The sequence below is a fragment of the Eptatretus burgeri genome, chromosome 17 (genome assembly GCF_056783735.1).
Source record: "Eptatretus burgeri isolate ZD-2024b chromosome 17, Ebu_testis_v1, whole genome shotgun sequence".
Taxonomy (NCBI): Eukaryota; Metazoa; Chordata; class Myxini; order Myxiniformes; family Myxinidae; genus Eptatretus; species Eptatretus burgeri.
Window position 1 is genome coordinate 27,522,380 of NC_140977.1, and position 24,291 is coordinate 27,546,670.

The window sequence follows — 24,291 nt, forward strand, 5'->3', positions numbered from 1 at the left end:
CTTCTTGCAAACGCACAGTGCAAATAAACCACGATTCAACTACGAGATCTTTCCACGAGTTGAATTATTTCTTTTTCCCCCCTCCTTGCAGGGAAAAAAAAAAACAAAAAAAAATCCTTCCAGCGTGGTTGGCCCGGGGTGGGGCGGTAGGGGAGTTCGTGTCCAAGTCTTTCACACGTCCCTGCTGGCTCGGTCCGACATTCAAATGAAGGTGGCAGGAAGATTAACCCATCTCTGATAGCCATTAATGGGCCAGCTGGGTTTTTTTTTTAGAAATAACCGAGAGAGGGTTACCTCAAGAGAAGCCTCTGCTTCATCCAAAGCTGCCTGCAGCTCTGCCTTCTCAACGTCGAACTTCCTCTTAGCTTTGAGTAGGTCGCCCACATTTTTGCCTCCTTCACCAAGCTGTTCCGAGAGGTCATTCAACTCGTCTGTAAAAACGCAATTGGTTTTTGCATGTTTCCATCCTCCATCATGAGCACTTCAACATTTCCTTTTCTTTGTTTGTTTAACAGCCACAATTATTCCCACGTTATTGTGGGGTTGGCCAGGGGAAGTTGTTGGCTCAAGTCTTTCACGAACCGGCTCGCCAAACCCGACGTTCAACTATTTTAGTTTGAGCAGGAATTTGTGATACGGGCTTTGAAGCTGAGGTCACAGCATCACGAGGTAAGTGTTCCGACGTGAACGACAGACAATCTCTCCTACCTTGCAACGTGCGGTTCTCTCGGCGTAAGGACTCGATCAACTCCTGTCCTTCCTCGTGTGCAGACTTGGCACGGAAGAGCTCGGCATTGGACACTCGGCCTTCTTTCTGTGCCGTTTCCAGTTCACTCTGCAGCTCTGCGATGCTTTGCTTGCTCTCAGCTAAATGCTTGTCCAAAGCACGCTGCTTCTTGTCGAGCATGGCCGCCATTGAATGCGACTGAAAGCCAGACGTTCAGCAACTTTCTTTGCCTTGATTTGATTTTTTTTATTTTTCCAAGTCTAAAGATAATGCCATGGTCATTCAATAAGTTGACAACATTATGAAGAACCAAAGAGAATGTTTTTCACCTTCTCCAGGTCCAGCGTAAGATCCTCGGCCTCTTGCTGTAGTTTCTGCTTTACTTTTTCGAGGCTAGCACAACGGGCATGCGAGGCCTCCACAGCTTCCTCTGACTCCTGCAGTTTCAGGGCCAGCTTTCGTCTAATGGAAAACACCAAAATGATCCTCAATCGGCTGAGCTACACATCATTAGCATCATCACTGTGACTGTAAAAGAAAACATTTCTTGCTGACTTTTTACCCCCCTTTCATTTGGAGGGAGGGGGAGTGCGGGAAAAGCTGGGTTTTCACAGGGAGCATTCGAGTGCCCATCACAAGTTGCCCTTGGAACATTTAAGGGTCAACCACCTCATGGTACTGGCATTACATGTAGGTCAGGTGAGATGTCGCAGGTAAATTACCTCCTCTCTTAAGGTAATTAGAGCCTGGTGTCAGCTTCGCAGTTAAGGTGGCTGGCTTGAGACATAAGGGTCTTGAGTTTGAGCCCCTGTCATCCGTTTTATTAACACCAGGTGAGGTTGACTCAGCCTGTCATCTTTCCGAGGTCTATGAAATGAGTACCGGTGTACTGGGGTAATAACCATTTGGGGTAGCCTGCGTTAGAGGGGCGATCCGTCCAGAACTGTACTCCTTGCCAATGAAACTGCCTCGGCAGCCCTTGCGCCTTTAAGGATTATATTAAAAGGTAATTAGTGAGCCAGCTAGGTTTTGATTGAAAGCAGCACTGTAATTATCCTAAGACTAAAACCGGGTTTCAGAAGCTTCAAATCCATATCCGTATCATACTGCTACCTTCAGCCTCGTACCGGCATCGTTAGAGGAGGAGATCGAGACCATACTCTGTGCAGAGCGTTGGTGCTGCTTAAGCAGTCTCCATGGCAATTGGGAACAATCCTGGACGGGTTACCACTCTGACACAGTATACCAGCATGCTGGCACTCATTTTGCAGACCTCGGAAAGATGACAGGCCGAGTTAACCCCACCTGATATAACTTCAACAGCTGAGCGGGATTTGAACTCAGGACCCTCGGATCCAAAGCCCGCCACCCTAACCATTAAGCCAACACCAGGCATAAGAGCAGTGTCTGCTCGTTAGAGCAGTGTCCACAAGTTGCTTTCATAGCCACAATGAATGCCATCTCATGTGCTAGTATGACAATGTTGACCTACTTGGTTTCTTCAAGTTCGTCGAGTCGATGCAAGGCGTCAGTCTCGTACTTCCCGCGCCACTGTGTCAGCTCTGCGTTGAGTGCTGCAATGCTGCGATGCATCTCTGCCTTCGCTTCCTGCTCCTCTTCCAGTTGCTCCTTCACCAGGTCAGCGTCGTGCTTTGCATTTGCCAAGCCCAGCATTGCAGTTGTTCGGGTCTGCATCCACAAGGATCATGACGTGCTAATCTAGTCCACAACCTTCCTCCTAATGTACAACTTTCTCGGTAAGCCCAAGTCAATGGAGGGAAAAAAAAATTGTGCAAATGTATTGGGCCAACAACCGCCGAGCGCATGTACAGTGGCATGGGTACGAGATAAAATGTGGCCACTTTAGCTGAGAAAATTAAAAACATTACCTTGGACTCCTCTTCCAGCTGCCTCCTCAACTCTTCCATTTGTGACAACATCGATGCTTTGTTTCTGCTCATTTGTGAAATTTTGCTTTCTGCCTCTTCCAGCCTCCGAGCTGTCTCAGTGTTCTCCGCTGATATGAAAAAGAGGAAGAAGAAGAAGACAACAAATGGACAATAAAAGGTATATTTCTATCAATGTCACATTTATCACGAGAAGGGTTTCTCGTGATATCTTTCCATGTGCATCTCAAATCCAAACCACTCCCAGTGATTTCCATTTTTATTTAAATTTCAATTACCCTGAAGCTTGGTCTTCACAGTGTTCGAGTCCAACGTGGTCTTCTGCATGCTGTCCAGCTGAGAGTTTGCCACCGACAGCTGCTCCTCCAGCCTTTTAGCCTGCAGCTCGGAAGTAGACTGCAACCACAACATTGCACGTAGTCAAAGGGCTATCGTAGCATGGCAACCATGACACGACGACGCGGTCAAAGGACTGCGAGGATCAGAGGGCATATCATGAAAGAGTGAGAAAACCAGTACTCAGTCCCAATATAGGTGTAACACAATGATGACATCAGGACAAATCTATTCATTTTGCAGACTAATGTAAAAGGCAGCACTTTATTAGAACAAGAAACTGATTGCACGGCTCACCAAAATGACATTATGCGTGTGGGGGGAAAAAGGTGAAAAATTACAACATTTATGTAGAATAAGTTGACGTCCCTGTACTAGAGCATCTAGTACATCTAGTTCCCGTGCTTTAACATGATGGAGGTGGTAGCTGAGGTCCATCACTCTCTCGTTTGGACCTCAGCGCCAACATCTCCTCCCATTTGCAGTGATGACTTTGGCACATGTGATGGGCTTTCTACCTGTCTGGCACGTCTGCGAGGGGTTTGAGTGATCGTCGCTCCTGATCCAGGTGAGCTTCAAGACAGGCGGTCCTATTTTTTCATCTACCGCCCAGCAACAGCAACAATAGCATTTTAGCAGTTTAAGTTCACCTGCTGCCATAAAACACTGCGACCTGTCTTCGTAAGTACCACCCGCCAGTATATAGCTCGCACTTCGACAACTCGGTTTCGGAAGACCTGAGCTCAGGTGACTTGGTGCTTTTATCCCCCAACATTTGTGGAGATATTAACACCCAACCATGTGGGATCACTTGTGGTGTTTACCCCTGGACTTAAGTGGTACATCTGCGGGATGTATTCCTGGGTGCTATCTTCATGCCAGCATTTTTCTTTTCTGAGCATTTGGAAATCAATTTCTGTTGAACGAGCCACCCCATATTGCTAGCTGACTTGCATCTCAGTGGGTCATCATTACCAAATACCTCAACATTTCTCCCAACATCTCCATGCACTACACATATCTGATGCCCTGGCCACTGCTGTTTTTTTTTTTCTTCCTCTTTTCACATAATAATTTATTCTCTTGTCCTTCTTTTACCCACTTTACTTTTTCTATTGATAGGCCTCTCCATTTGAATGTGCTTTTTTGCCATTTTGCAATTCTGTTCATAATGTTCAATGTCATCGCTCATACAGGAAGGCATAATTGAGGGATGCATGCCAGCCAAACACATCACGACCTACCTTGTTCTTTTGTGCACTCTCATAGCTGTTGGTTAGATCTTCTATTTCTGATTTCATGGTTTGCTTGTCTTTCTCCAGCTTCAGCTTTATGCGTGTGAGCGAATCAATCTGCTCCGTCATCTGTCCAACCGACTCGTTTGCACGTTTACGCATCGCTGCACTCGCGGCGTCTGCTTGCATCGTGGCTTCCTCCAATTCCCGGCGCAGTCTCAAAACCTCGGCCTCACGTTTCTTGTTCTGCTCCACCTGAATGTCAGACAAATGTCCATTACTGAGTGACACCAGGACAAGTATAAGAGCACAAGTGTTAAACATGTAAACCAAAATGGAAAGCATGAGATCATTGGTCAGGTATTTTCAGTACCTGAGAAGCTGTAGCTCCACCAGCCTCCTCAAGTCTCTCGGACATGTCCTCAAGTTCTCGGGACAAGTCAAGCCGTTGTTTCTCAGCCTGGAGATGGATGAAAAATGTCATGAACAACTCAACTTGAGAGCATTCACTCGCCATAACTCAATTAACCTTGATACAACTAACCTTGATGCAAGCCTTATCATATTACTTCAAAGTAAGGCCTGATAAAAGTTTGACAATCTCATCCTGGTCATCTATCATCACACATCTTTACTCCTTCTGCGCTCCGCTATTTAATAAAGATGTTCATATCATTTTCTCATGCTTCAGAAAATATAATTTTTCAATATTCAATAGGTTTGTGCAAACGTGCAAGTTGTTTGGTACTGACCCTGGACCGACTTGCTCGTTCTGTCTCCAATTCTTCTTCCATGTCATCCTGGTGAGTCTACACAAGCATACATCAGTAATGATTATGATAATGTAATAACATCGATGAAAATTTTCAAAAATTAAGAATTCCTACATCTGAACATCATCAAATTTTTCACTTTACATCGCAATAGTGTAACAAAAATAACGATTGTAGGTGGCCCAATAATTTGGAAAATCAAACACATGCTTAGAAAAATATAAAAAAAGGTTAGAAGTGACCAACTCTCAGAGGAATCTCTTGGTGGACAGGAATCAATTGAGAAGTAATGTCACAAGTTGTGCTTGCAGTTGCAAAACAACATTATGGTCATTTTTCCTGAAACTGGCGACAGATAAACTCTTTCTTGTCAACTGTTTTGTTTCAACTATACAAGAGATACAGCAAAACTGGCACGACGGGGGCTCAAACTCAAGACCCTAAGATCTTAAACCAGCCACCTTAACTGTTAAGCCAACACACCAACAATACAGTAAAACGGTATTTGGAGAACAAGGTTACAGCTGGTATGCTCCAAGTGTTAGAATGGCCACCCCAGAGTCTGGACATAAGTCCAATCGAGGCCATATGGGATTACCTGGAAACAGAGAAGAACAAGAGGAACCAAACTAACCTTACAGAACTGGCACAATATTCCTGCGAGAGTACTTCAGTCGTACACAGGAAGCATGGGTGAAAAGAGTGATGGCACTCAATAAGGCAAAGGGTGGACACAAAATATTGACTGATAATATAAAATGACACTGTTCTTGTTATTTACTGAAGCAGTTGATTTACAATAATAAACACGCGATTGTTATCACTGATAATTTGATTAATTCACCCTGAAGTATGAATATCATTGGAAAAATGCAAACATCTGCACAGAACTGTACTTTATCATTGGAAGGATAAACATGAACTAAAAAATTATTTTGTTTCACAAACTATGGAAATGTCTCAACCATATAAGATATTCCCATCATATTAAAAAAAGTTCTATCTCATATAAATTGTGTTCGCCAACTCTTTCTGATTTAGCGTCTACTGGAAATATAATCAGTGCTCGCACCAACCATGAGAAGCATTTGAAAATGATTGTTTTTAGCTTATTTGGAATTGGAATTCAAGAAAAAGTATCACATCGTGCACAGTCACCGTCCACCCGTCTGTCCCCTATTTCGACTTCTCCGGCCAAACCACTAGGCCGATCGGGTTGAAATTTGGCAGCAAGGTTTCGCTCCTGACTGGTAACAGGGATTGCAAAGTTCGTTCTGACTAAGTAGGTTAAAAAAAGGTGGACTTGGTAAATTCTTTCAAAAATCTATTCCAGACCCACCAGTCAGAATGCTACCCAATTTGGGTCACAACATTAGGCCAGGAGGACCCAGATAAGCTACAGGTCCAGTGGTCCTATTTTTCATATTAACTGCAACATTTCAATTTGTGATTACTTTCGGAAGGTCAATGTAGCTTTGGCTGACAGAATAGTTTGGAGGTGGTGTACTCGCTTTCAAACCGTCGAATGTGGGTTGGATACCTGACCCGACTAAAACCCTCTCACCATGGTGCCTTTCAGGCAGGGCATTTCATCTCTGAGTGCACTGTCCTTTAGATGGAATGTTATGCCGGGTGTTCTGTCCACCAATAATTCGCTCATGGACATTAAAGATCTCACGCATAGCACCTTTCAAAAAGAGTAGGCCATTGGGTGCTGGTACACTGACAGAATTCCAAATTCGTACGCCAACCCACAGCACCCTATGACAGAGTGATAACCTATTCATAGACAGTTCTGCATCGGAGTGGCGACCCGTCCAGGATTGTGCCCAATAGCCCAGGAGAGTGCTTAGGTCGAAGTCACATTTGCCACGGCGGCCGTGGGGTCTCCAAAATCTACAGCCACGATGAATTATACGGCGGCCGCAGTATTTCAACGGTCACACAATGTAGCAGTCACATATGTTTTTATTTTTCGGGGAGCCGCACGGCGTATTTAGAAATTGGGGAGACTGAAAACGTGGGGTTGCCATACAGTCTTTGATTTGATGTCGCACGGTGACCTTAAGGGGGCGCTGCGGCAGCCATATAATTTTCAAGGCAGACGCAAGGTAGCCTCAAGGTGCCCGCAAGGTGACCGCAGGGGGCCCTAAGGCGAACGTGCGGCCAGATGGACGGAAAGGAGTGGGTTCATTTTTATTTTTTTTTTACCAGTTTTTTCTTTTTTCGGCTTGTCGAATTGCTACGGCGAACGTAGAAATGAAAAAAGTTATAACTCCGCGTTATAATTCAACAGGGGGACTCCTACGGCCTGTAAAAGATAGCCAAATGGCGTAGGGCCACCCTGAGGCCACCGCAGAAACTCTGCGGCCGCCGCACGTTTCTGTCAATTCAGAGGGTGTACGGCCGCCGTATCCTCGCCGTAGAGCAAATGTGACTTCGGCCTTAGGCAGCAACAATGCTCTGCACAGAGTATGGTCCCAATGGATGGATGGATGGATGGATGGGCAGTTCCGTCCACAGGGATTGCATCGACATAACAATATAGTAAATTGGGAACATAAAGGGTGATGAATGTTGTTAATATTTCCTACAATTTTTTCCCAAATTTCTGAGTTCGTTTACAAGGTTGACGGCATCTTCTATTTGTTGCTAAGCAGTGATGCTGGCTATTTGGAAGCAATTTTCTTCAAACTTTTATTTCGTTTTTGTTTGACAAATTGCTTAACACTTTGGGGGTTAATGGAATTTTATCCATTGCTGGGTAAGCACCCTGCTAGTAGCAAAAGTTATCCACGTCAAATCAACCACATGATCATTTGCCAAGTTCTGAGGTGAGCCACGCACAACTGCCATTTTCTTTACAAGCCACCAATGATCAGCAAATGCAACTTCAGTGAATTTCAAAGGAATATCATGCGTAGGCACCATGTCTCGTCCACGACTGGCAATGAAGCGCATGTGACATCACCTATGCGTTTCAGCCAATCATGGATCAAATGAGGATGCCTCAACAGAAGTTACTTGTAGGTGCATTTGCTGCTTCATGGTGGAGTGATGTATTTTAAACAAAATGAGACAAAGAGATTTGATAATGATCAGATCTCGCAAGTATTGGTTTAAAAAATCCGACTTTTGTTTCAATTCAACAGTTACGCAGAATTTCTCATACCTGCAGCTCCTTGATTTTCCGTTGCAAATTCATCACAACACTTTGCTCCTGATCAAGGCGCATCGTCACTGCATTAAACTCGTACTCTTTCCTGCCAAAGTAAGACATAATCTCCATCAACACAAATGAGCCAGATTTTTTTGTCTGCCAGGAGCACTTGTTGACATTCTACAATTAATTTTAATATTGACGTTGTATGGTCCCCAAAATGCACTCGTCTAATTCAGAAATCCGTAAAAAAAAAATCATTAGTTTCATCTCACACATTAAAAATTAAAAATAAAATAAAATCGAATCTCACTTTTTGATAATCTCATTTCCTTCCGTCTTCAGATGCTCCGCTTCAGCAAGGCTTTCAAGTGTCGTCTTGAGGTCAGACTCCAACTTCCGTTTGGCTTTCTCCACCTCCATCCGCACTTTTTTCTCTTGATCGAGGAAATCTTCCACCTGGAGAAGAACGACATTCAGGATATGTGATGCGACGTGGACAAAGCAGCCCTGACAACGCATGATGAAGGATTGGAACAAATCACGTACCTCAGTGATCTTCGTTTGTAGCTTGTTGTTGTTACGGTGTAAACCATTGGCTTTGTCTTGTTCAATTTGCAGATCGTCCATAACAGTCTGGATAAATGAGACGTCAAATGAAAAACACAGAGACATTGTAGAGACAATAACAAGGAATGCCGTGTGTGGGAGGAGGGGGATCCCTCCCTCCCTAACGCCAGCCCCAACACTGCATTCACCCTCATCCTCTCCCCCTCCCCCACTCTCTCTCTCTCTCTCTCCCCCTCTATCCCATAATTTTATTCTCTCTCTCTCTCTCTCTCTCTCTCTCTCTCTCTCTCTCTCTCTCTCTCTCTCTCTCTCTCTCTCTCTCTCTCTCTCTCTCTCTCTCTCTCACTTCATGAGCATCTTCAAGACTTTTCTTTTCCTTTTGAAGTTTCACGATCGTGTTTTCTCTGTTGTTCAGTTCCTCAATCTGGTCATGGATCTTTGTTTCCATTGACTTGAAGGGAGAGAAAAGAAATACAAATAAGCAGATAAAGACAGCAAATAAAGCCTAAAATTCAGTTAATGTACCGAATTGGTTGTTTTGATTTGATGAGGGGGATGTGCTTCATTGCCATTGTAATCGGGAACTTTCATGATCATCATGTCGTTATAAGGACATTAAGACTCGAACATGAAGTGTGGACCGTAACCACGTATAGATCAGACCAGACAAGGTAGGAGGTAGGATACCTCTTCTTTGCAGTCAACAACAAAAAAAAATCAGCAAGGTTATTTTTTTGTAAGTTGATCATTTGATATCAGCATCGTGATTCTCCGAAGACCAACTCCGTTTCCACAAAGCTTCAAATCCGAATCCTTAACCCTGATGCATTCGGTCAGATCCGAGCCCACAACCTCGACGATACCAGCCCATAGTCCTTACCACTCGGCCACCTCCATGCCCATGAGTTAAAGTAATTTACCTGTCATGAAAACAATTGGACAAAACGAAAACCGATGGAAGAGAATGGACTAAGAATGAATCATCAAAACAGAGATAACAAAAATATTTCAAGAATAACAGAAGAATCACCGCACGCGTTTTCCTATTTCCGATTGGAAAACAGCAAATCGTCGCGTCGATATACCTTCTTTTCTTTTTCTAGCCTGGACAGGTTTCCCTCATGCGTTTCCATGCCAATTCGGAGGTCCTGGCACTCGTTCTCCAATTGTCTCCTCTTGGTACTCAAGTCCGACACGGTCTTCTCCTCATCCTCCAGCCGCTGTTGTGAATCTGCCAGCTTGCTCTCGGTCTCACGCAACTGTCGCTTCAAGTTGTGAAGCAGGTCCTGGGCTTCCGTCTTTCCATCCGTTTCCTGAGCGCAACAATCACCCGGGGAATATAATTTGATTGACCGAGGCATAACAATGTCTTTATGGACCATCCTTTTTGTTTATTTGCTATGATGTCAAAACCTTATGCAGGATGTTGTAGATATCTTGCATGAAGGACAAGAACAAAAGTCATTCAAAAATAATACACCCGAGCAGGTTTGACGGTCAGCTCGGATACAAAACTTGATGCAACCGAGTGTTAACCAACCTTAGCGACTACGAAAAGTGAAAACAGGATTTAAATTGAACTTAAAATAACCGCGCAAAGCCGTGTCGAAGTCAGCGGACCTTGGGTTGCCCAATATACAGGGCCAGATGACAGATGATATAAACAGGGCCATCGAATTAAATCTTCTTAATAAACCCAATGAAACCCATTGCGCATTATAGCCGCCCGATGCTTCCTTATAGGCCGTTCGACCAATCGGTCATTTTGCACTTGGTGACCCTGTAACCTTGACCCCGAGGCGAAAATGTGAAAAAGGGCTCAGACGATCTATAGAGAGCAACTCGTATTATCATCGTGTCAAGTTGGAACTCAATCGGCCGAGACGTCTGGGAGATAGAAAAATAAAAATTGTTGACACCCAGACAGACAGACAGACGGACGGACGGATCTGAGGACATCGAACGGTTATATTAGGTCAGCGAGCTGAGCTAAAAATAAAATAAATAAAACGATGCATTTTTCTTTGGACCTGATGAGATGTTATGCAGAAAACATGAGATCCCATGAAAAATAGAGAAGATTTTTGTATGAGAGAAGAAGTTGAATAAATTAATAGGGAACAAGAGCTATAAACCAATAATCACTGTTGGACTCAGCCCACGAACTAGCTCAGCCCTCTTGAGAAGAGTTAAGTCTTCAACCACAAACTAATAAAGCTTCAGTAGAAATAAGTCGATCCAACTTCCTGACATTCTCAAAGATACATGAAATTAATTAATGTATATTTTTTTTTCAAAAAAAAAAATAATAATTTGAGAACTTAAAAACAGGATGCATTATTTACCACACTCAGTTTATCTTCAAGGGATTTTTTCTCAGCCTTAAGCTTCTCAATTAGAGCCTTTTGATTTTCGACCGTCTCCACCATTTTCTCAGCATTTTCCAGAGCTTTCTTCATCGAATCTTCTTTCCTATGTTGCTCTTCCTCATCACGGAGTCGGATGCAAAGGGGTTTGACCTGGAACCAAAATCAAAGTTGGCATGGCATCAACAATCTCGTCCTTATGGGTTAGGTGCCATCTGCTTATTATGTCCATAAAGATGGCACAATTCTTGACCCCACCCCCTGTACACATAATTTACGCACCTGCCCAAAATCCAATCCCCTCCCCTCTCCCTCAAATAAATAGATATTCCTAATGCAAATAATCACAGTGATAATCTCAAAAACCTTGGCTGAAAAAAACAAACAAAATAAAAATCAACAAGGTGCAGCACCTTCCCAAAGAGTTTGAACCAAGGCCAGAAGCGCATCTTGAGGAAGGTGCGCACGTTGCGTTGAATGGCAGCCATTGCGTCACTGGAGGGACACGGGTAACCCAAGGAACATTCATGGGAATTTCGCACACACTTGAACACACTGCACCACCTCATCACCATTGTCCATATACATAACAATACCTTAATAAATAGGTAAAGTATATCAAAAGAAACTTGGTATTTACCAACAATCTGCCTCAAACAGTTAGTACAGGAAGAGAAGACCATCGAGACAGTAAACACTTGCTGCAAGTCAAGCTATACGTAGAAGCAGCCGCTCTCATATTTCACACTTTCTATGCAAGTGCAACTTGCTGCATATCCATACATCTCCGACCAAACAAGTACAATCCCTGAGCATCTGCTCTGAATGGAAAGTTAAGACCTGATGTTTTACCATCATGCAGGCCGCAACCCGTATTGTCTTCAGTTTGATCAGTGTATTCTCTACATCTGCCAATTTACTTTACCACTTGGACAGCTTTTCATCGAGTCATTCGATTAATTCAAAAAAGCTACAACGCCTCTCTTTTGTGCAAAAATGCATGTGAACAAGAAAGTTAGCTTAACCCACGCTCAGAAGAACATTGCAGTCCACAATTCAACACTGTTGGCTTGCATTGCATTAGAATGGTAATTTTTAAGTCGTACCTAATTTTACCAGCGTATCTAACCCCAGAGCTAGAATGCTACTCAGGGCAGTTGAAGTATTTCACGATATCCCAAAATGTACTTCTTTGAAAAATAAATTAATAAAAACTAATTTTCGTGTTCATTTTCCTCATTGTCCAACTTTAAAACATTGCTGGTACTTTAAACGTATTTGTATGAGGAAGCCCCATTTTGAGTTGAATAAGAAGTCCAAGCAGGATGGTCCTCCTTACCGCTTGGCTTTGAGTTCAGCGAAGTTGAGCCGTGACACCTTCCCACGGCATTGTGACTGCAGCCCAGTAATTATCTTGGATATGGCATCGTCTCGGGAATCCTCGAGTCTTGCCAGGATCCCAGCACGGAAGAAAACCTTCCAAAGATGAAGACTCAGAAAGTCAAGGATATGGAAATACGAGTGCAAGGTGGGTTCAGTACTTCTGTGTCGTTCATGTCATCCAGCACTTTAGAAGATATCAGGTTTACTGGTTTATTGGTCCACCCATCTAAACATGTGGCTTACGATACAGGTACATCAGGTATAAATCCCGTATCCTGTTGATTTGTTCATTGTCAACTTTGCCCTTGTAATTGATGCTTCCCCGTGTCTTTGTCCTGCATGCAATTTATGTTGCAGCTCCTGCCTGAACCTTAGATCACAACAAAAAGGGGGGGGGGATCAATATCAGTTAAAAAAAAAATTATTGAAATAATCTGTATAATTATACGCTTGAGAGCGGCATATACGCATAATTATATGCTTATAATTATATAATTATATGCTCATGGTCACTTGAGAGCTGCAATTCCACAGGGTGTCCGCATGCTTCACGGGACTGTTAGTTGGACAGGCAACCTTGATGGGCTATGAGATGGAGGAGCTGTTTCGATCGCGGTTTCTGTGAAGTCGATGACAGTATGATAGGGAAGGTGAAAGTGTAAGATATTCCGCTGTTTCGATGAGACAATGAAGAAATATGTAATGATCAATGTGGAAATACCGGGTTTGTTTTTATGAGCGGGAGGAGGATGAGGACAGGGTTGGGGTTGTGAGGGGAGTGCGAGCAAAGGTGGGACAGAGTCGGGAGGGGGAGTGGTTTGAAGGGTTGGAGTGGGGAGGGGTTAAACGCCTCAGGGTTGGGAGGTGGAGGGTGAGGACACGCAGGTTTGGGAAGGGAGGATTGATGACGGGGTTGGTGAGGGGATGCGGGGGGGGGGGGAGAGAGAGTTGAGGACTTGAAGTCACATTTTACATTGTGTGGATGTTCTGCAGGTCCCTTCTGGTATATATTGTTGCGGTTGAGGAAATTTGCAAACCACCATTCAGGTCCCGCAGGTGAGATATCTCTGTTAGCCTGGTGTGTTGGCGCAGTGGTTAGGGCAGCGGCTTGGGATCCAAAAGGTCCTGAGTTCAAGCCCCGTTGGGCCACTGAATTAATACACCAGGGGGTTGACTCAGCCTGTCATCCTTCCGAGGTCGGCGAAATGAGTACCAGTATACTGGGCCGGTGTATACCCCGGTTAAAATAGGTGTACCATATCCCTGTGTCGTAAGAGGCGACCAGTGTTGCGTCAGGAAGGGCATCCGGCGTAAAACCTGTGCCAAATCACTATGCGGATCACACGGATGATCCGCTGTGGCGACCCCTAACGGGAGCAGCCGAAAGAAGAAGAAGAAGGTGAGATATCTCTGTAAGTACATGTGTAGTTAGCCCCCAAACCCATTGTTTAGAGGGAATAAATGTGATTCATTCGGGCTGCGACCCTTTGAGATAGCCGTTTTTCTGTTCTATCTATTTTGAACCAACCACGTCTCAACCGCCATCACATAACAACCACCAACCACAATGCTGCTTCACAACAACAACGCCAACAGCCACGATCTTTACTTTCACAACTCGCTCCCGCAAACATTGCATCACCGCCATTCCAAACGGCACCGTGGCCATAAACCACCACCTTAAACCCTCCACCACCTTCACCTCTCCTTCTGCAGCCATTCCCGCACCACTTGTGAGCACCGAGTATCAGGCTGTCCTGGACTCGTGCAAGACGCGCGCCGAGCCGCGAGTGCAAAATGCCGCCTTTCCGAGGAGAATTCGGATCAGGAATGCTACACGCCCACTTCTGATCCGTCCAATCAGCAAGCGCGGGGCGGTTTGGCCCCGCCTCCAGGTGCGTCGGTGTAGAATCGAGATATGCAAATTCTCGGATCAGGGGAGACTCACGCCCCTTTTCCTCCGTCCAATGGGTGAGCGTGGCTCCACCCCCTCGCTCGTTCTGATCCAGAAATTTGCATATGGGTTCTGCCGGCCTATAAAGCGCTGAGCGCGGGGCGCGGGGTGAATTGGGGCAGTCTGTCGGGGTTCGCAGTCTGTCGGGGAGCTGCAGAGAGAGGAAGCCTGGAGCTTGGAGCGCGGAGTGGAGTTGGGAGGCGAGGGCGTACAGGTGGTTTGCTACAGTCGGTTGAGGAGAACGGGGGAAGAGACCGAGTAGCTCGGGTCCGAGGCAAGGAAGACTGCGGTCGGCGACGAGCTCGCGGTGGAATCGCTCGTCGCGGGACCCAAGCAAGCCAGCTATCCTCTTTCCCCAGAGCATCAACAATTCCCCCTCCCCTTTTTCCCCCCCCGCGCTGAGATAGTGCGAAAAGGGGGGCCCCGTTCCCACCCCACTCCAAGCAGTGCCAACGAAACCCGCGAAGGAGCACAAAGTCGGGGCACCGCTGCGCCGCCACATTCGCGGCTCATCACAAAGACACGGGTAGGATCCACCCGGTCTCGCGGACCTGACCGCTCTTTCAGGTCCCGCGCAAATATTGGCCCACAGGCCCCGTCTGCCCCCTTGTCTTTGAGGGTGGCCCTTTTCTTTTGCTTTTGAGTAAATGTGTTGTTGGCGCCATCTGTAAAGTAAAACTGTGTAAGTGTTGTCGTGTGCTCGCGTAGTCGGTTGTAGATCTGCATTGTTTTGTTTCTTTTGTAGCATTTCATATATGTGCATTCTGTTTAATTGTATATGTGTGCTCTCCGTGTGCCGCGGAATAAATGTGCATCATGTTGAACCGTTTTCCCATTTCGCTTCGTCTTTTCTTTAATTGAATCTCCATCTTGCTTCACGTAAAGGGTTGGTAGTGGGCTTAATACACCCGATAATTAATCGGAACCGTCGAGGCCGACGATAACACCGCTCGGTTATCCCGATAGTACGGAACAGGTCGCTTAAGTGGCCCGTGTCCGGTGTCGACCTGAGGCGAGGTGCGATCGCCCGGTCTACCCTCTGCGTGGGTACTTAGGTAGGTCGAATTTGGCGAACAACCCTATCCCACGTGGGGGGCCGGTGGGCACGATCGTGGTGAGGCCGAAAGGCCCACCCGTGACTAGCTCCCGGCGTTGGTCCGAGAGGGTCACGACAGAATTGTCCGCCCGGTGGGCGACGTGCCGCGATTCGAGTTACGTGGCCGTTCGCACGCCGGCGGGCGCGAATTCGCAACAATATATATATATATATATATATATATATATATATATATATATATATATATATATATATATATATATTTTGAAGCACTCACAATACTCGTACATATCATCAGTTTGACTTTGAACACTTGTGACTCTACAGTAAAGACATGATTCTGAAGGGAAAATGCCCAACGCCAAGGCAAAAGCCAATACCGTTTCTCCAACAGTCTGCAGGTACTGATGCAGGCAAAAGTGTTCACATTCACACTACAATTTAAAATTCACCCCCATCTGACAGTATTCGGTTTCTGTTCATTCTTTGCCAAAGGGTTTAGGGATGCACACACCTACTCAAACAATCAATCCCCTTCCCCCCCTCCCTCAAACAACATCCTGTCGATTTGATCCATCGGTTTGGAACACTTCTTGTCTTTTTCTTCTGTAAGTTTTACTGTTGTACTAATAATTTGATAAAGCCTATGAGGGACGATCGTAGCCATGTATGGTGTTCGTGAATAGAGCAAAGTGGTAAACACTTATTAAGGATTATTTTTTGCGATGGTTTCGATTTATTTGAAAGTACAGTATTTATATTAACACAGCCAAATCATGTCAAGGGGATTTCAACTTGCGACATAGAAGGACAAAAGTATGGAGGGGTATTGGTGTTGTTCAGGTGCTTGCATTGCATATATGCGTCTATCATCATGGACACCTTGCTCCGGCACACAGGCAGACACTGATTGACTGGTGAATTCCCAGAAAATGATTGCAAACGGTATTTAATTATTTTTTTTAATGAACACCAAGGTGAGGCTTTTTGTATTGAAACATACAGGTGGTGGACAAAATAATGGAAACACCAATGTAAAATCGTTTAATAGGGCGTTGGGCCACCACGTGCGGCCAGTACAGTCTGTACGCGTCTCGTGGCATGGAGTCCACCAGAGTCTGGAAAACCTACGGCTGTTTGACGAAGGTGGAGAAAACCGTCTCAGGCGTCGTTCCAGATTATCCCATAAATGCTCGATTAGGTTCAGATCTGGTGACCGAGAACGCCGTCACATATGTACAACATCAGTGTCATGCTCATCAAACCATTGGGTGACCATACGTGCTCTGCGGATGGTGGCATTGGGAGGGGGCGGGGTCTCCTCTTGCAGTCATGCTAGCAGGCCTGGGCAATAGGCAACCAGGCCTGTGCAGCATTTTTACACATGACCCGAAGCATGCTGGGATGTTACTTGCTTAATTAACACATGGGCCACACCTGTGTAGAATCCGTTATTTGGTGTCCCTCATTTACCCAGGTGTTTCCATTTTTTGTCCACTACCTGTATATGTGACATCACATGACAGGTTTCTTTTACTTCACCAATACGCTGCTAATTTGCTGCACATTGACAGATCAGATATCCACCAATGCAAGACTAACTCTGGCTAGACACCTGGTTAGCTGTACCAACAGATAGCCAGATTTGGTCTGGCATCATTATCTCCCTGAGTCAAGACCCCTTTGTAAACAAATCCTGATTCATCTTGGTGCCTGTGAACATACCTGTGCAAATTAACTCTTATATCATTACTTTTATGCTTCTGCTCAGCCATATTCTGTGAACCCAAAACAATGCAGACACAAGGGCTTGAAAATGTGTTTCCATTAACACCAATTCGTACGTTTAGCTTATCAAAGTTTAAGAACAATTTTGATCGAGTCAAGCAGCAGTGGCTCTTAACATCTCTTTGGGTGGTTAAAATTTCTTACCTTCGTCTTTCCCAGGCGGAACTCGTCGTCCAACAGCTTGGCTTTCTTAATAATTAGCCCAGCCTGCTTTATCGGGTCACTTACTCCCTTGGTGGCATTTGGATCCAAAATGTAATACCTGGGAAAACACGTGGGAGAACATGTGACAAAATCAGTAGGTACAGCAGATGTGAATTGGAAGTATTGCCACTGTTTTGCGCTTAGTTACATGGCATGGCTTGCGTATATCTGGGAACATTATAATCGGCCTCCCTCAATAGTGCGGCGGCATAGCTAACCTATTGTTCATTTTGTGATAAAAGCGCCAAATTTGGTACATGTATAGCTTACTATATTTCGAAGAAATCTGGATATTGGGCCATTACAGATTGGCATTCTGATGACCATGGCAGCCATTTTGGAAAATGGCTGCCAGCGGTTACTGGCAAAGAACACTTTGGCCACCCTCAAGCTGCTGTTTCCATGTTTTCAGCACCACAAATATTATTTACATACAAGTTAAAGTGAAAAAAATGTTATATTACAATGTAAGGCAAAAATAAATGAAAGAAAAATGCAACAAAATGGTGAGATTGTCTCTACATGTTATAGTGATAACTGGATTAAAGCATAGCAGTAGCGAGTGCAGTTACGTATTAACATAGGACATGTAACAATGTTCAGTGAATGTACTGAATCCATTAAACTATGCTACTTAAGTTATTTGAAAAGACCAGTGTAATTGTTGTATGCTATTTGAACCATTCTATGAACACATCTTGATCATGTTAATTGTTCATCACAGCAAGACAACTTGCCATGGAATGGCACTTTAATGTTTGAGTAAATGGGAGATCTTATTAGAGGCAGCTGGCACATTCTCCCTCGCAGAAACTGAGGCCTGTGCACTGAAGTGCAGCCTTCTTGCACCTGCAGCGTTTTCTGCAACCACTCTTGCAGCCACAAGAGATCGGCTCGTGGCAGGATTTTGATGCTTGTGGCAACGTCGTCCAGTGGGGCTCATACATTCCTTCTGTCTTCATCCACCCCCAGTCAGTTGGTGATGGCAGCACAGGGTCTGGTAGCAGTGTCTTCCCCCAGATGTGACCACCCTGGTAGACTGCTCTCTCGACGTGCTCCACCAGAGCAGCTCGGGTAGGCGGGATTTGCTGCGCTGAGTTTTTTTCCGTGGAAAGAGTTTCCTTCTTGCATGGTCCACCTTGGTGCAGGTACTGGTTCTGTCAAAAAGAAGTTTGACAAACCTCTCAATAATGTTCATTGCATCATCTGGGATCTCCTTTGGTCCATTTGCCAGCATCAGAAGTGCATCTGTCATTTCCGGCAGTGACTTCCATGTTTCCCATACTGTCTTCCTGCCATGTCCAGCAAAGCTCAATACTATGTCACACCCAGTCAGTGTGTGGAACATGGGAAGGGCACGTGCTTTCTCTGGCCCTCGGCAGGCAACCAGGTAGCGTAAACTGTGACCAGTTCCGAAGGCTACCCACAGTTCATCCTCAGCTGACAGTTGCTGTTTCACAAGCACAGCCAAAACCACATCAGTGTCAACAGTGTGAAAAAGTATCTGGTGGTGACCGTGGTGGGCAGCGTGTATGGCAAGCAATAGCATCCGCGTATCTGCCTTTTTGTGGCTACAAGGGGCACTCATGTCGAGATTCTGCAATTCTCCATTGGTGAGCCTCTGTAGCCCATCAGTGATGACAAGTTCCTTACCATCCTCAGCAGGTTAATGAATCAGGGCCTTGGACAGGAAAGCATACAGTTCTGCCTTGTTACTGGCTTAACATAAGAAGTTTGGCCAGTTTTGAGGTGTTGCTGTAGTCACAACACGTCTACGCAATCCCTTTCCATGCTTGGCTCTTGCTGTACCTTTCAGCAAGTTACTCACATACTGGTCCCACACAAAATCCAGGAGAGATGCCCTTCGTAGTTGTAGGACATACGGGATGAACACCTGATGGGTGTATTACTCGAACATCTTAGCGGGAGTGGGTTTCAGCATGTGAACAATTGCTGCTCCATCAAGGATGACACGAGTTGTCATAGGAGCCTCAGACTGGCCCTGAGAGATGTACTCCAGGAATGTGATAAGATCACTTTTGGTACCCAAGCACAATGTTCCTCCATCTGAAAGTGCTGGGGGACACACTCGACTCTAATGTCGGAAAAAACAAAACTCGCCAAGGTTGTCATCCCTTGTCTGGCAAGCAATGTACAATCGTGAGAAGCGCTCCATGTCACTCTTAATCTATGTCAATTGCTGCTTCCCTTTGCTGATGATCTTGGTGCTGGAGCTATTGAATAATTTCAGTTTGTTGCTCTGGACCGACTTGGTCCTTTCTTCAAGACACTGTTTTGTGAAGGCCGCTACAGGATGTTTAGGGAAGCAGCTGTTACTTTGTGTGCACACCTTGTATGAGTAACGTGTGATGCTTTTATGTAAGAGTCAGCAGTGCCCACTGTTGTAATGTCTGTTTGTAGTAGTGCTTGAACCCAGCCGCTTCCATGCAACCAGTCACCAAGGGTCTTCAAAGCAGTCATTTGTATGTGGAGACCATCAAGCATTGTGACGAACTGGTCTTCTCCATACTCCTCTGACCATTTCCACTGAAGTTTTGCAATGGCGTCGAGGGGTTGATCAAGGGTGATTACTGGTGTCTGACTAACATTGAGATGATCAACAGCATTCCTAATGGCGTTCATTGAGTGTCTGATCATCGCCACTGTGTGGGTACCGTCAGAGAAGAGCAGAAGCAGGGCTCCATTGGTGAAAACATGACCTCGTTGGGTCTGACTGCTTGCATGGAATGCAGTCCAGGAAAGGTATTATTATATTTGCATTTATTATTATTTTTACCTCCACCACTGAAGGTGGAAGGAGGTTATGTTTTCACCGCTGTCTGTCTGTTTGTCTGTTTGTCTGTGTGCAGGATATCTCAAAAAGTTGTGGATGGATTCAGATGAAATTTGGTGGGCAGGTCGGGTGTGTGACCAGGACAAATTGATTCCATTTTCGTGAAGATCCGTATCCAGATCCGGCAAGCTCAAGCGAAGAAGAATTTTGTCTCTCAAGGGACACTGGATACCATTGACCAGAGTCACAGGGCCAGGCTTAATGGCAGAGCTGAGCTGTTTAGGGAGTTGAGGCATTAAATGGTATATGCCCTGAGGGTGGACAAGGAGGCCGATGGGTGAGGAATCTGTGAAGGGGTAGAGCATCACCTGTGGTCAAGTGATTCTCGTCCTGCTTTCAGGGGAATTCGCGCAAGTGTTCATCCAAGCCCGTCCCTCGATGGACTGCAGTTAGAGCGGAGGGAAGTCTGCTCTTGACAGAGAAGTCCGAAGTGAAGGCCCGCAAGGCTGGTTACTTTGAGCGGTTGTACTAGGCTGATCCAGCAACTGTCAAGTTGGATGTAAGGGGTGTTACTATCCCAATTGCTGACCCTCCAATCAACTCTGATCTACCTTTGTTTGTGGAAACACAGGCAGTGGTGAACCCGTTAAAATGGGGTAAAGCTCCCGGGATCTGTGGCATCCATGCTGAACTTCTCAAGGCTGGTACAAATATTGTACTCATGTCATTGCATGCAGTTCTGTGCTTTGCCTGGAACACAGGCATCATCCCAACTGACTGGAAGAGGAGCCTTGTTGTCCCTCTCTGGAAAGGGAAGACTGATCGCCAGGACTGCAACAACTACCGAGGGGTGACGCTGCTCTCAGTGCCGGGCAAGGTCTTTGTTCGGATAATTATTGATGGGGTTCGCCACCATCTGCTTGAGCACCAGCGTCCAGAGCAGTCAGGCTTTACACCAAAGAGGTCAACGATTGACCGTATCCTTGCACTTCGTGTCCTCACCGAACGCAGACGAGAGTTTCAGCAGGAGCTGATTGCATCCTATGTTGATCTCTGTAAAGCGTTCAATTCAGTGAATCAGGATGCCCTCTGGGGGATTCTTGGTCTTCGTGGGGTGCCACCAAAAGTGATCAATCTGATATCTGAATTCTACTCTGGCACTGAGAGTGCTGTGAGATGTGGTGGTACCATCTCTGACTTATTTCCAGTTGTTACTGGAGTTCGTCAGGGGAGTGTACTGGCCCCCACACTTTACAGTGTTTGTATGGACTGCATTCTGGGGAGGATGTCAGAGAGATCAAGCTGTGGTGCATCGTTTGGGAATGTCAAGATCTCTGACCTTGATTCCACAGATGATGCAGTCAGTTTGCAGAGATTCTGGGAATCGTTTTGACGGCCCTCGAGGTGCTGAAAGAGGAGTCAGAGCCACTGCAATTACAGGTTTCCTGGGTCAAAACCAAGATCCAGACTTTCATTGACATCTTGGATGCTGCTATCTTGTCTGTATCTGTTTGTGGTGAGGATGTTAAGGTCACAGAGAGATTCACTTTCCTTGGCAATGATATTCATGTCTCTGCTGGTTGTGAGCCGGAGGTCAAGAGAGGTCTGGTTCAGGCCTGTAGAGTCATGGATTCACTGGATCATGGGGTGTTGTGCTGTCGGTACCTGTGCGGGAGGATGAAAGTCCGAGTCTTCAGGTCTTTGATGCTTCCAGTGTTGCTCTACAGATGTGAGTCTTGGACTCTGACCAGAGATCTGAGATGGAGACTTAATAGTTTTGATACCAGGTTTCTTCGGAGAATCCTTGGCTATCGCTTGTCAGACTTTGTGTCTAACGAGCGGTTACTGAGACTCAAATGACACTTGTTACCTGCATCGTCCGTGAGCGTCAGCTGCGGCTGTATGGACATGTGGCTCGTTTTCCTGACGCTGATCCTGCTCACCAGATTCTCTCAGCAAGGGAGACTCGTGAGTGGCGGAGGCCAATGGGCCGACCACGTTCCGCGTGGTTGCAGAAGGTTGATCGACATCTCAAGGAGATGGGGATGGGCCTGGCATCTGCCTGGGGGATGGCCAGACGGAGGCCCCTGGAGTACCGGCGGAAAGTGGACGCAGCGACGCGCTGCTCTGGCACATGCTCCCATACCTGACCTGACCGAACTCCATAATTCTGCAGGCTACAGTTTTGTGTCGGTAATGACAAATAATAAGCAATATAGCGGCATTCCACTTTTGAGATAACCCTCATATACTGGCAATGACTATCAAAATACATTGGATTAAAAATAAATAAAAGACAATTGAGATTTCTCCCAGCAATTCCTGCAATGACCAGCACCTGGTCAAACTATTGCGTCACATTTAATAGAAACGTTCATTTAATAGCCTGCGTTTCATTCTTAATCTACACTTGGTGTACTCAGTTGTTGCTGTTCAAACTGAGATTAAAAGATGGCAAAACTTCCTTTTGTTGTTACATTAGTCGATTATCGAAAAAGAATAAGAAACTAGAAGCCTCACTCACCTCTGCAGGAACTCCGGGTACATGAGGCGGTTGGGAAAACCCTTTCGGCAGATTCGAATTCCCTCAAGGACACCGTTGCAGGACAGTTGATTGAGCACCAACGCAGCTTCTATCATTCCTAATGGACAAAGAGTGGCAGGTCGTTGCATTCCCGAGTTGCTGATAAGTTGCAGAACCTATAACAAAATGGCCTTCAACCGAGTGTGACAACTGAACAAGTTCCAAGTTCCAGAACTTTCCTTACCACACTGCTTCTTTTCATTTGGAATGATGCAGCGAACAAAATGAGGCATGGTGCTGTGTAAAATGCTCATCAGCTTTGCCAGTTGTTCCTGAGTTGTGGACAGATGTGAAGTGCTTTAATGTATCGAAAGACCCTTACAAATTTGAACTTTAACCTTTCATCACCGGTAATATTCCTGTTGTGTTGCATCGTTACCCGATAGAGGGCAGAAACCGTTTGGAACGCAGCTCCCTTCTTCTGCTTCTTCATTGTCCCAGCTGTGATGACAAACAGAATAACCAAAATAGTCAACAATTAAATATACTGGAAATTATTTACCTTCGACCCACCAAATAGAAGAAAATTTGAGTCCTTTGAATAAAAAATTGCTTTACCTGGTGCTTCTTCCTCTTTGAAAACAGCTGCCAGCAAGAACATCTTGGATTTACGGAAAATCTGAACAACCGTGTCATTGAGGGGGTCCTTATTTTTCTCCAGCCAACCTTCTATGTTGTACCCAACCTGGCATGCAGGCACAAGTGAAAATAAGTGGTTTGCACAATCGCTTGCTCATCGACCCCGGTCATTTCTACCAAAGGTTATTAATTTCTTCCAACGTTTCTGTTATTTCAAGAAACCTACGTGATGTTTAATTGATATTCATTTGTGTCAACACTTCCCTTCCTCACCGTGCCAGCATAATGAACAAGCTCAAAAGTCGCTGAAGCACTAGTCTTCTTCCCTCCAACTCGAGGCTTTTGGAAGTTTGGCGACTTGCCCAGATGGTTGTCATAAAGTGCCGCCTTAAAGGTGGCATCTGTCGCCTTCGGGAATACACACTGCTCTTCCAAGATGGAGAATAGTCCCATCGGCTGCAAATGGTTGACAATAGATTAGGGGAAAATTTTTTTTTTAACGAAAGAAGCACACTGACCCGAGATGTGACATGATGAAATGGAAGGCTAGGAAGGAACCCGAAGAAGTAAAGAGCAAAGATGGAGTGATGGAGTCATCAGGAGGAACCTGGATAGGATTCGGGTTTCAGCTGCTACTCCACGACCCTCAAACCCATCCAGGCGCAGCCAAGTGAGCCTTACAGAAAAAAATTCTGCAAGAATTCACTTCTCCGTAGAGAGATAGATAATAAAAAGAGAGGAATCGAGAGTAAAAGAGATGAAGGATCAGAAAAAGTAAGAGTTGGAATGAAAAGAGAAGAATTTTGGAATGACAGACGTCATTGCACGTAAATTATGCCGACACATCACTGCCAAATGAGGATGGCGTCCGCAT

At 45.4% G+C, this 24,291-nt stretch overlaps 1 protein-coding gene across 2 annotated transcripts in view; it reads right to left on the bottom strand.

Annotated features, from left to right (window-relative positions):
* LOC147009617 (myosin-16-like) overlaps positions 1-24,291 on the bottom strand; it is a 68,595-nt gene that overhangs the window by 15,469 nt on the left and 28,835 nt on the right. For both annotated transcript variants that reach the window (XM_085861414.1, XM_085861415.1), the window contains 23 exons: positions 23,691-23,873; positions 23,397-23,523; positions 23,218-23,279; positions 23,023-23,110; positions 22,779-22,896; positions 17,401-17,518; positions 12,414-12,550; positions 11,488-11,569; positions 11,054-11,227; positions 9,794-10,021; positions 9,055-9,159; positions 8,688-8,774; positions 8,452-8,597; positions 8,151-8,241; positions 4,958-5,014; positions 4,579-4,665; positions 4,215-4,460; positions 2,913-3,030; positions 2,617-2,744; positions 2,220-2,416; positions 1,057-1,189; positions 709-925; positions 295-431 (listed from right to left, as the gene is read on the bottom strand). In XM_085861414.1, the coding sequence (XP_085717540.1) occupies positions 295-431; positions 709-925; positions 1,057-1,189; positions 2,220-2,416; positions 2,617-2,744; positions 2,913-3,030; positions 4,215-4,460; positions 4,579-4,665; positions 4,958-5,014; positions 8,151-8,241; positions 8,452-8,597; positions 8,688-8,774; positions 9,055-9,159; positions 9,794-10,021; positions 11,054-11,227; positions 11,488-11,569; positions 12,414-12,550; positions 17,401-17,518; positions 22,779-22,896; positions 23,023-23,110; positions 23,218-23,279; positions 23,397-23,523; positions 23,691-23,873 (3,066 nt within the window). The remainder of the gene's footprint in view (positions 1-294; positions 432-708; positions 926-1,056; positions 1,190-2,219; positions 2,417-2,616; positions 2,745-2,912; positions 3,031-4,214; positions 4,461-4,578; positions 4,666-4,957; positions 5,015-8,150; positions 8,242-8,451; positions 8,598-8,687; positions 8,775-9,054; positions 9,160-9,793; positions 10,022-11,053; positions 11,228-11,487; positions 11,570-12,413; positions 12,551-17,400; positions 17,519-22,778; positions 22,897-23,022; positions 23,111-23,217; positions 23,280-23,396; positions 23,524-23,690; positions 23,874-24,291) is intronic.